Raw genomic sequence first — 13,109 nt, 5'->3', positions numbered from 1 at the left:
CTTCCTGACTGAACCCAGCACAGGTTTCATGGACTTCCTCTTAAAATATTAAAAATAATGGACTTCCTATTATAAAGTAAACTGAGGTGGGTTGTGGGAAGGGAAATCTAACCTGTACTTTGAGGGCTAAAATTTTTCGTGTTCTCTACTTCATAGCTACAGTTGTGTCAGTGTTTAGTGTCTAGGTCAATGTTTATAAAAAAGGTAAACCACTTTGACAGTGTTTATCCACTCGGTAAATGTGCATCTGATGCCTTTTTAACTACAGTATACTTGTTTTCCTTTCAATTTAAGCTGTAATAGAACAATGTAGGAAGAATACATAGATGTAAGAATTTGTACTAAGCAACATTAAAATAGCATCTATTAAGCTTAAATGCAATACTAATAAGAAAAAATGAATTGCAACTTTTAATATGTGACCTTGTTTTTTTGTGTAGCTTCTGAACATTTATCTTACCTGTGAATGCAACATCTCATCCTATTCTTCAAATATTGACAATATGAAAACGAATTGAGCTATAGTATATACAGTGTACCTTTCAGTTTTCAGTTTAGTTTGACACATGCTACTTAGGTAATTGTTATCCATGTGATAGATACAAAGAGACCAAAATGAAATCACAGGTATTTTTCATGGTAACAGTTAATGTCAATGCAGAGTCTAGAAGCCCAAGTTGAGAATGATTTTAAAATTTGTTGTTGCACTTAGTTTAAATTTGAAGACGTGCATTCAACTGAGAGCTTGGTTAAATATAAAAGCTAATGTATTTACTTTTTTGATTTTTTTTTTAATTTACATGCTTAGAATTCAGTTTCACATTAGTTTTAAGAACATGTTATTTTGCTTTCTTTGCTTTTTATAGCATTAACCTGTATATTCTTCAATATACAAAAAGAGAATTGTAATGTTTTAAGAAAAGGAGATAGGAAAAAAAAGTTAACAGCAGGTTTCCAAGAATTTCAACAGGCAACTTTTTTAGTCAGATATTCATAATGACTAGCAATTATAGTTTGGGGTTTTTCTGTAAAATAAATTTGGCTTATCATAAAGCAACTGAGAACCTAATGGTAATAGTTTAGTGCTAGACTTTTGTACAAGAAATATGAGCTTTGCATTCTGTTCAGTCTAAGGGTTTTTGAATATAGTCTTCTCATCATTCAGGTGGCTATAGTGAGAAGGTGCATGAACTGCCTGTCTTTAGCAAAATTTAGTTTGCTTAAAATACAAATAGTAGAATAGATAATATATAAATTGTACCAATCAATATATTTCTGTGAGATAGTTTTAATTGTTTAATAAGTTGATTCTTGAAATGAGAATTGCTTGTCCCATGTATGGTACTCTATCCGTACTTTGAAGATCAGATCTGTGTGTCTCACATGTTTGTGAAAATGGTATGTTACTTTGTACTGACATGTTTTTATTTTAAAGCTCTTTTCCATCACGGAAGCCTTGCAGCAAGCTTACAAAGTTTAAAACTAGTTGATGATGAAGTGCAGCCGTGCTTTTTAACAGTTTGCAGCTAGAAACAGATTAAAAAGTGCAAGATAAAGGTTTAAATGACTTGCGAACTAGGCATGAGGAAAGATGTAAAAGCATCAGTTCATTCTTCAGGTAAAATATATGTTGGGTTTTTTTTGTTTTTAAACCTATATAAATATTTGATTCTTCTCTGCAATTCCAGGGCAGCTGAAATCCTCTACTCCTTGGCTTTGGTACAGTCAAGTAAATCTGAGAAGACGAGGGTGTTTCCTTCAGTGGATAACTACAAATTGCTGACAGAAGCTAGAAGGAACCTTGGACTGTTTCAGCATCATGATGCTATTACAGGAACATCCAAAGATTGGGTAGTTGTGGATTATGGCACTAGGTAATTTCTTATAAACAGTACGAACTTAAATCTTAATTTTCCTCTGCTTTTTTCAAACAGTATCTCTCTTTAGAGATACAAATTTGCTATAGCTAGCAACATACTCAGTACTGAAAATGTAGTGGTGCGGTACAAGAGAAGTGGATTTGATTACCTGTGCTCTTCTGATTTATGAAACATTTTTTTTAATCTTCTGAAGTAATAATTTGATGTCCAAACCAAATTTCTGGGGTTTCAAATGAAGCTAGGTAGACACGATACTGAGAGTTCTTTAATAAGGAATTATTAAACTGCTATTATTTTCTGCAATAACTAATGTATAAGAGAACATTTTATATCTGCGTGGCCTAAGCAATGATTGAGACATGCTAATTTAAGCATATATTCCTTGGAAGTTCCCACATCCTCTGTAACCTTCCTTTCTTCAGTGTGGGAAATCTTTTTCAGGTTTCCAGCCTTCTGCTTAATTTGTCTGTTGCTGTTTATTGCTTTTATATCTAGTGCTTAGTTGCTGTTTTAGTATTGATGAAGTATTCTGCTAGCTACTCTGTGGAATTTTCTTGAAGAGGAGTGTATATGTGTGTATACATATATGTCTGTGTATGTAGATATATAATTATGAATTTGTTCAGAAAGCTGTTACATGTTGGAATATTAAGCACTAGTAAATTTGATTAATTGAGGTGATAGTGGTAGACAGTTGATAGTAGAGCATGTCCATTATTTTTTTTAATGCCTCTAAAATACTTTCTGAGTTTAAACCACTGCATGCATGACAAGTATTTTTAAATTTCATAAACTTATTGATTTTTTTATCTATTAAATCATAGGTATAAACATGTACAATGCAGTAGGTTAGGGGAGTGTGAAATAAAAGCTTTTTTCACTTTACAAATAAAATGACACAACTCTGTACTTTTGAATTTGTAAACCTTGGGTCAGTAGAAACAGTGGAAATAATAGTAGTAATTTAAATTTTTGTGTCTGTGGGGTTTTTTTGTTTGGTTGGTTGGGGTTTTTTGTGGTTTGTTTGTTTTTTGTTTTTTTTTTTTTTTTTTTTTTAATTCTAATCCTACTTAAAGGCAACCTAGACTTTGTGACCAGCATTTCAGGCTTGTATCCATACAGATTCAGGAGATCAAACATACAAAACACAAACACTTTGAAAAAGTACTTGGTATTTTGAGGGTATGTTTTTTAGCACTACAGTGGGTTGGAGATGTACCTCATTTTCAGTATGCAATGCAGGAATATAATGAAATTCAGAATATTTCTGCATTTTCCTGTCTGGTCACCCAGTACAACCAACTACCTGTTCTTAATTTCACACTATACTGATATTAAAAATTACATTTATTTTTTCTGGTGCTCATACTTTGGAAATCTTTATTTTAAAATTTTGATGCTACTACATTGAATCAAAACAACTGAAAGCTAACTATTACTTTAACATTTTTAACAGGCTTTTCCATTCAATAATGAACTTGAAGAAAGTGATAATTGACTCTATTCATATTCTTATTCTAAAGGATAAAGGTGCTTATAATTATGATGCATCAACTCCGTTCCTGAAGATGGTGAGCTACTTTTCTTGATTTTCTTTCAAAAAATAAAATGCAAACTATGTATTTCAAGAATAGTTTGAGTGTTCTGGGAAAAGTTAAAATGAAATTTGCTACTAATACCTACATAATAATCTGCTATTTATCACTGTTCATATTAATTGAAGATATTGGAAAGTTAAAAGTGAAAACTTCAGCAGTTAATGTTGAGAAAACCCCACACATATCAAGTTTTACATTGTGCATCACATAGTAAAACCAAGTGTTCTAATTTTCTTGTGGGCATGAATTTGTTGGTGACATCAGTGATGTGCGTATAAGTGAGTATGTAATGGTATGTAGTCCTGTAATTTGTTTATTAATTAACAATGTAGTAAGAGGAAAATTTCCATCCTGAACACAAGCCTAAGCTGAATTTGAAAGACCATGTCTAAACAAGAAAGTCTGTTTTCCTTAGCTAAAATTATTTGAAACAGGAATCTAGCAATAATACAATCAGCAAGGGATCCCCGCATATTATTTTGAGACTCATTTGAAGGGACACGCTTGCTAATATTGTTTCCTTTCAAAATTCTTGGTTTCTTCACTTTCTGATCAAAAGCTGTCTGCTCTGATAGGTAGGCTTCCTAAAACTACCTGGCTAACTGTGTGCACCTGGAACAGAGAGGAAACTACATGTTTTACTTTCTTTGGGCATAAACATAGCTGGATTAAGACAGTCTATTTTATAAGTATCTCACATATACATTCTGCTATGTTGAATGTAGCGGATGTTTCATGCTTTGAACTCTTCCAGTCACATATATTAAAAAAAAAAAAGTACTTTTAAAATACTTTTTATGAGTTTGATACAAATATATACGTATGTGTGACCGTGGGATTGTGCTGTATGGGTGTGTTCCACAAATACATAATTTTCTCCTGGTTAGGCTAACGTAATGAATGTGCAACTTCATAAATTAAGAATATTTTGAAGTCATTCATGGAATGCAGTTTTCACTTCTGCTCTGAATCATATTGGAGAATGTTGTGGTGTTACATTTTACTAAACTTTCATTGTTCCTGTTTGTTATAAGTCTGGATTATAGAAGTACCAATTGCTGTTTAAACTGTATATTGCCTAGGAGCATACTAAGTCAGACCCACTATTTTATTAGCACTGTGAAAGCAGAAATCAAAAAGGATGCTCTTATTTCAGTGAATTTGTTCTATCTATATAAAACAAACAAAAATGTGATTACAGAAGTAGATCATGATTTATCTGTATAATGTAGAGCAACTCCAGCATATCATAAACAAAATAAATGAAGACTAAATTTACAGCAAGAGAAAGTTAATCAAAATATTATATGTATTTGATAAGTTTGAAGGAATTAGGGGTTTATGATCTCTTGATTGCAAATGTGAAAACATGGGGACAACAATTTGGTAATGGTATCTAATAAGAGGCTTTTAATGAAAGCAAAGTTGTTTCAAGGAATTGGTCTAACTGAGCTTTTTCCTTTTGTCAGTCAGAAGTACCTAGTTTGTAAACCTTTGTGGTTCATCGTTCTGTGTAATGTGCTAAAATAGCCTTCTCTCTGGTGTGGCTAGCATGGTTTTGTACTTTATGAAGTTCATGTAGTGAACAAAGCTCATATGTTAAACATTTAAGTGTATTCAAAAGCAAATTCAAAGATGTTCTCTTGTAGGATGATGTTCAGTCTTCCCAAGATTCTTTGCCACACAAGACCGTTATAAAGCTGACATCGCAGCCGAGGTAAGTAATCTACATATTACTTCATGTCTGAGATTCTTCTAGTAGTGTGTGTTTTCACTACCAAGTAGATTTTTATGCCATTTCTTCTTTTTTTTTTTGTCTTTCACTCAAAATAAAGGTAAAATTTTTTGAAAAACAATGTTGAAAAGATTTGAGATTAAAAGGTAGTCTGGCATATGATGCTAATACTATGTTGTCTAGTTGAAAGACGATGCAGCACTTCATAGAAGTTTCTCACATACCACTAATTCAGCTGTAGCAAATAAAGTAGTATATTTACTGTGTGCTTTTACAGCAGTGTAATCCTTAATAAATTATGCCTGAGAGCAGCAGTAGAAAATCCTAATTAAGCATAGTTACAGCTGGCTGAATTAATGCTATGAGCAAAACTTTAGTTTTTGTAATGCCTAAAAATCACAATAAATAAATGCTGAATTGTCTTTAAAATTCAAGTAGAAGATAAAGCAGGACAATGTTTTCTCTTAACTCTAACTTTCCATTATATCAAGAAGGCTTACCTATTCATTCATACGTAGTTCTAGAGTATTCAGTTGAAACTGCCGTGCTGCTATCCCCATGAACATTCATTATCCAACCGGAAAAACATTCATTCAAGGTCAACTAATGCAAAAAAAGTGAATAAGACTGGTGGATATGAGAGCCGCTGTGTGTGTAAGACAAGTAATACGTGGTTTTTGCTTACAGAACAGAATATTTAAGAATCATTTAAAAAGTATGGAATGCTATTTTTGCTGATGATAGTGTTTAATTTCTCTAGTTGTAGCAAGTGGCAAACGAGTAAAATTTACTTGCTTAATTCATGAAGGTGTCAGACTGTACAGCAGACTTAACTGCTATTGTAACAAAAGTTCTAATCAAATTTTTTTTGAAAAATGAGCAAATTTTGGGTTTTGTGAGCTTTGGCAGAAGCTGTCTTCAGTCCTCTAAGGTGAAATGTATTTAATGTATGTGTGTATATGTAGTTTTAATATAAGAAGTCATATGGACATGTATCGGTCTTTTAAAGAGGAGGTTTATTCTATTATTGGAGTGCTAGATAGGTGCTAAAAGATCATCTTAAACTTGCCCCAAATGGTCAAGAACTCAGGTGCCTAGCTATCTATTTAACTAAAATGTTTTACTTTTTGAAAACATCCCCTCAGATAGTGGGAGAGGATTTTATATGTTACATATAAACACTTAGCTGGAGGCAAGTTACAATGTAGGCGTTCTTTGCCATTTGAGGATAGTGTTAAATGCTTTTTCTTTCCTTGCCTAGGCTAGCTGTTGAAATTTCCCCCATGCCTCTTCCATCCCTGATATGCCTTTTCTTTTTCTTCCACTGTTCCACTTATCTCTCTGCAGAATATGCTAAGTAAGTTTTACCTTCTTGGTGTTTATGCATTTCAGACTTTTTTTTCCCCCCCTCTCAGTTGTACATTCATTAGATAGAAATGTCAAGCTCTTTTATTTTAAAATTTATATAATCCTAGCAGCTTTTTGCTGCTGTTTTCTAAAGTTCTCTTACTTTCTAAGAAGATTGGTACATAATTCCTAATTTTAACTGGTCTATTATTGTCAAGATACCATACAGCCGTATAAGATGTCATTCCAAAGACTGCATAATCATAATTACAGGAGATACAACATAGAGGAAAAACCGTGAGGGGGAGGTGAAAGAGAAATATTACAAGGGAATATTGATATTGCTTCCTGAAACCTTTTTTTTTTTTTGTAAATACTTTCTGTTTGAAAACACTTTCAAAGCAATGCTTGAGTGCACACTACTTCATGTATCTTTGTTCTTGAAAAATTTATTTGAATATATGTATGTTAAATTATTTTCTCTCATAAAAACAAGCTTAGTCTTTTTAGGCTTCTAAATTTATCTCTGGTTACAGTCTGAATCTCTACCAATATCACCATTGTGAAAAGTGTTATGTAAGATGGGACAGTAACTTTTGCTTAAATGTAATATGTGAATATTATGATATGCATCTGAGTTTTGCAGGACACCAGTAAAGATGTGAAGTATTAATTTCAGCAGAATCTTAAATTCAACTTGAGAAATTTATCATTTAGGATTACTGTGGTTACCTTCAGAGTCTGAAGTTTCTAAGACAGAAAATGATGCTTTATTTCAAATTTTGGGGCATCAGCAGATTAAAAGTACTCATTCTCATAAAAACTATTATTTGATTATCTTCTATTCATAACAGTCTTTATAGTTCATGTCTGTAGCACGAAATCTCTAGATTTCTTTCTGTTAACATGTTCTAATATACCATTATGTGGTATAGAAATCAAGTAACTCACAAAGTGTTACTTTATTTTAATTGGCTGAATATTTAGCTTTTTGTAGATTTGCACTTTCATGTCAGGATTTTTAAAAATAGCTGTATTGTAAATTGATGAAACTTATTGAAGGCTGGTTCATATCACCATTAAGTTTAGAGGAGCACTGCTGAAGGGGGAAGCTCATAAGATAATGGTGTTCAATTCTGATTAATTACTCCATCATTTTCCTAAGGTTTTTTCTTAGCTTACTGATTTGATACTGTCAATTTCAAATCTAACCTGCTTTTCAACAGGAAAGTAGTTGGTATAGCATTCCTTTGCCTCTCTCTCATCCAGCCTTCCTTTTTGATGTTTTTTAGTAAAACGTTCTCTTCACTGCTTGTGAAAGATGCAGTCAGTAGTGAAAACTGATTGGACAGGAAAACTGAAAACAGACTGAACAGGATTTCAGTACAATTTTATTACATGGGAAAAAAAAGAGAATAGGACACAAAATCTGTCTTTCAGTAGTCATTGTTCTAGTATGAAGTATGAAGCTAGTATGAAGCTTCTAGTATGAAGCTCCAGATTATTGTGTAGTTGAGAACTATCTTTCAAACTGCTTCTAAGTAGGTACCACTTTTAGTAAGTTTGGGTTTTCTCCCACAGCTATGCATCTCTTCTTTGTAGTGCTCTGTTGCCACCTTCTTACGAATCCTCAGTTTCATAAAAAAAGTAGTGTGTTAATTTCAATGAAATAGGAATGTAGAGTATTTTAAATCTCACTGTGGCTATTCCACCTTAGAACAACTAAGTGGTCTTATGACTGGGCTTTTTGAGTACTGAAGTTATGACATACTTAATTACACTAAGCCCCCTTTTAAACGATGGCTGAAGTTGCATGCTTTTTTAAAAAAAAATAGTTACAACTGAAAAACAAAGCTTTCACAAGATAATATCCAACTAGATATGCAACTACTTTTGTCTTGTTCTGAAATGAACAATTACTACAGCGTGTGTTGGAGACAAAGCCTATGAGTGTGCTGATGAATTGGATACTGCGTCATACACAGGAGAGCCCTGTCCTTTGATTCAGTCATTTCTTCATGAGGATATACCGCTGGAGTTCGTACTTCCCAGAGGGCAAAAGACTTGCACTCAATGGACTTGAGACAGAGGAAAGGGTGTTGAACCTCTTGCTCTGCTGCTGAAGGCTATGTCAACAGTGTGAGTGGCAGGATTTCCTAGCTGTTTTCCATCTACAGTATTTCCTGGAGACACAGCACTGCAGGGGAATGTGATACAGGACCGAAGAACTGAATTGGCTGTACTAACTTGGATTTTGTAGTAATATTGTTTGGCATAATGTGATGATCCTAGGAGTGAATGAGACCTAACAGTATCAATCATGCTTTTTTTTTTTGTTCTATTGCCCACCGCTCCCACTCTGACCCTTTATGTAGCTGGTCAGGGAGTTCAGTACTGAGCTCCTTTGAACACTACAAGTATGGTGTAGGGCATCCTGTCTGAACTGATGATACTGTGATATTGAAAGATTTTGAAAACTCATTGATTTAGGATTTTTTTCTTTTTCAACAATACTTATAATCTGCCCACAAATTACTTTTGTCAGCTAATCATAAAGGGATGGTACGATACCTTTCTTATCAGGCTAGTTTAATAGCTTTGCAGACACATCTTCCACTAGTTGAAATATTCAGGTTGCCTAGGGGATTAATTCTGAATAGGAGGGGATTAATTCTGAGTAGGATACACAGTAATCAATGATTTCTTGAAAGATCTGTCAAAGCACCAAGCAGTTTAGTGACATTAACCTTATAAAGAAAGAATCGTTTTTCCAGATAGAAGATACAAAATAATCTGGGCTATTATCCTTACTTCAGGCAGGTTTTTGCATAAAGTTGTAATTAATAAAGTTTTGGTGTAAGTTGTGTTCATGCTGTTAGGTCCAAAATCTGTGATCTTTTTTGAGAAAGAAAATTTTGGTTTTGAAAGTCAGTTTTGTCTCAACACAGCACTATATTGCAGAAACTAAAGCTACGTTATTTAGTTTAATGTGTGATAAAGAGGTACAAAGGTCAAAAATTCTTGGCAGACTAGTGTGTATGTTACTCTCTTTGGTTGGAAGGAGACAGCAAGGATAACTTGCCTGAGAAGGAAACTTTTTCAATGTGATAAGCCAAAAAGGAAAACTGTCTTGATGATGTAAGTAATCGATTAAACTTCACACCGAAGGAACTCTATCTTTGTGAGCTTAGAAGCTGACTGGATTGGGGAAATGTTTTAATGTTGTCATGTGGCAACTTTAACTTTAGTGGTGGGTTTTTGTTTTTGTTTTTTTTTTTTTTTGACCTGTGCTGCTCATGGTAGTGCAGTCAATCTGGATGGTTGTCCAATGTAGTTACAAGGAGAGGATGCTCCAACAGCATTTGACATTTTAATAATATAAATTTTAATTATCTTTTGTGCTTGCATGAGCAGCCTTCCAGTACCTGAAGGGGGCCTACAAGGAAGGTGGGAGGGGACTTTTTACAAGGGCCTGTAGTGACAGGACAAGGGGTAACGGGTTTAAATTGAAAGCGGGGAGGTTTAGATTGGATATCAGGAAGAAGTTCTTCCCGGAGAGGGTGGTGAGGCACTGGAACAGGTTGCCCAGAGAAGCTGTGGACGCCCCATCCCTGGAAGTGTTCAAGGCCAGGCTGGATGAGGCTTTGAGCAACCTGGTCTAGTGGAAGGTGTCCCTGACCATGGCAGGGGGGTTGGAACTGGATGGTCTTTAAGGTCCCTTCCAACCCAAACTGTTCTATGGTATGTATTTCTAGTTATATGCTGAAACAGCTTAAAAAAAGACATTTGAAAGAACGATATTTTCAGTTGTCAGTGAGGGGAAAAAAATGTGTAAAGAAAACAAGAAAGAATACGGTGACACTTAAAATGAGGCCAGAAATATTTGCGGCAGTTCATACATTGTTAATAAGCACACTTGTTCCCCAGGGATTTAAAAAACAAACAAACAAAAAAACCCACCACCACACCAAAAAAACAGAATCCAGCAGTTTAATTTTTTTATTGCATTAAAAAATGATAGCAATATGCACAACTTCCTTATTTTTTTGTTCAAGTGAAAAGTCTGTATTAGTAACTTCAAGGGAGGTGGACAGGATAAATGGTCATTCAATCAAGCCTTAAGTCTCTTTCCTTCTCTTAAGACACAACACTTAATTAAGCACTTGTATTCTCAGCACAGTGGCACAGGTAGTTAAAGAATTAGAAAACCCTTTGAAATCATATGTGAAGAGCTGCATTTTCAGTTTCCGATACTGTGGCTCCTTAGGCTTGAATACAGCCTAATGATTTTTTTTTTAAAATTACTTTGTTTATCTACGTGTTCAGCTGCCTGATCAATTTACTAGATTGCAGGTGATCAGTAACTGCCATGTTCATGTTCTGTTTGTAGTAAACTGACAGTCATTTTGACTAAATCTGATGGGTATTTAAAAAGCATTCTCCCTCTTGATTTTCATGATGGAAGAGCTGTTGCAAAGGCAATGAAATGCATGGCTGACACAGGGTAAACCAGGCGTCTGAATCCTGAAACATCGCTTAATGTGAACTTGAACTAAGTGTTTCATTAAAGACTATTCTGGCAAAAGCGGCGACTTCAAAATGAACAAAACCAAAACCAGGATACAGTCATTCATGTTTATAAGTAGAAAGTGCATCTACTTTTATGACTAAAACAGGCAAATTATGTATTGACGGTATCTAATGGGAGAGGAAGTGAGGGGTGTGGAAAACTTCATAGCACCTTAATCTCTCCATTCCCACTCTTTCTGTAAGGTCATAGCAGTTTTTCAGAGATTTCAGTTTTTACTCTTGTTTCCTGCTTCTTGTGTTATTTACACTACATGCAGGCTTATCTCAGAACTGAATTCCTCCACTGGCAGTTGACATTTCACTGAAAGTTTATCTGGGAACTCTGAAAACAAAACAAAAAATGCTAAGGGTTGAATCTCTTATGTAAGGGATGGCTCTTTAAAACAGAAAGGTGGTTCATTTTTTGAGTTATTATAAATGTTCATTATTAAGAAGAAAAAAGCAGCTTTGATTTGCAATTAATTGTACTCCAAAGCTTTCTGTGGAATTAATATTTTTCAAGACTCAGTTTTGACTGTCATGTTTCTGATTCTAAAAGTTGTTACATTTCAAACTATTAATCACTACTTTTTCAGTGCATAGAAATTCTTATAAATTTTTTTCAATTTTTGGTCTGTCTTATTGTTGATAAACCAATGATGGTGTGTTATAAATATTTTTGTTTACTGACTGTCTTTGAAATTGCAGTTAAAAAATTATACCAGTAAATAAGTTGATAAAGTCTGTAGTGTTTGTAGAATCTAAGCAGTTTCTCAGAACTGCACGAATTTAGGATTTTCAGTTCAATACACAGAATTCCAACAGTTTTTGTGGGAGTTTGCAGTACATTCAGTTTGTGAAGGTGTTTGATGGTTCAGTTGCTGTAGAAAATTATAATATTAAAAATCTCACAATTAGGTTGTACAGGAAATTTCTGGTTTCCTCTGAAAAGACTGTTTGTAATGGAATTGTCATATAAAATGCAGAAAGAATAGATTTAAGTAAACCTACTCTGGGGGGAGGAAAAAAAAATTGTGTTGGCTTTTCAAAAAGCAAAAAGTGATCATTAAGAAGGAATATGCTAGTAAACAACTGAATACAACTGAAAAATCTGCATTGTATGCATGTAATTGTTGAAGCAGTTTTGGAAGTAGAAGATACACATTTTCAGTATATTAGTATACTTGTGTATTATTTCTTTTTTTTCCAGGCACTGGCCCCTTCAGCCTTTTTACTGGAGTTGCTTTGAGGCACTACTATAGTTAGTCCAAGGCTCTCAAAGCACAGACTGAAGTGAAATGGCATACTTAAAGACTTTCTGCTCTTCTGAACCAGATTTTTTTTCCCTTCTAAATGCAGATTTATAAAGCCTGCACTACAAGAGGAACAAGGAAAGGATTTTAGTGAAGGTACTTCCTGATCCTGAAAAAGTCAGGGGGCTTCAAGCCCATCTTGGACTTCAGAACACCTCACAACTTTGTGGTAAAAGAAAAATTTAAAATAGTGCCTTTGGACTTAATCCTTTTATCCTTAATTGGAGAGTAGTTATGTGCTCCAGATTAGGATATGTGTGCCACTAGAATCCATCCAAATCACAGGAAGTATGTGTATCTGGCATATGTACTAGGTACATAACATTTTAAAAGTCTTGTCTTAGGTTGATGTTGGTTTTCTGTGTTCTCAGAATTTACAGTTCTTGCTGTGCTGTTGTCTGTGTTTATCGTGAATGCTGTTTTCTTGAGGGTGTTCCATGGTTCGTTCTTGAGAAAGCCACGCAAAGGTCCCGTTTCTTGTGAGAGCAGAGGGATGGAATATGTGCCTGTAGTCTGCCAAATTATCTGCCTTTTGCATGAGCATGTATAGAGAGATAAACCTGTAGAGTTACAAAAAGAGAACTGCTAGGAATGTGTGTGTGTGTGAGATCCCTCACCTTTATTAACAAATCAAAAGTTTGACTTTGGGTTTGTCATTAGGAAGGGC

General features: G+C 34.3%; 1 protein-coding gene across 1 annotated transcript in view; it reads left to right on the top strand.

Moving 5' to 3' along the window:
• Window positions 1–1,688: 1,688 nt before the first annotated feature.
• Window positions 1,689–13,109, top strand: part of LOC104506599 (alpha-mannosidase 2-like) — a gene marked incomplete at its 5' end in the record, with an annotated part of 62,356 nt that continues 50,935 nt past the window's right edge. Inside the window, 3 exons of the mRNA XM_010147595.1 lie at window positions 1,689–1,874; window positions 3,337–3,451; window positions 5,128–5,195. Coding sequence (XP_010145897.1) covers window positions 1,689–1,874; window positions 3,337–3,451; window positions 5,128–5,195 — 369 coding nt within the window. The remainder of the gene's footprint in view (window positions 1,875–3,336; window positions 3,452–5,127; window positions 5,196–13,109) is intronic.

This window comes from Eurypyga helias, unplaced genomic scaffold (genome assembly GCF_000690775.1).
Source record: "Eurypyga helias isolate BGI_N326 unplaced genomic scaffold, ASM69077v1 scaffold8442, whole genome shotgun sequence".
Taxonomy (NCBI): domain Eukaryota; kingdom Metazoa; phylum Chordata; class Aves; order Eurypygiformes; family Eurypygidae; genus Eurypyga; species Eurypyga helias.
Note: the sequence above shows the minus strand (reverse complement) of the source record. Positions and strands in the feature narration are given on the sequence as shown.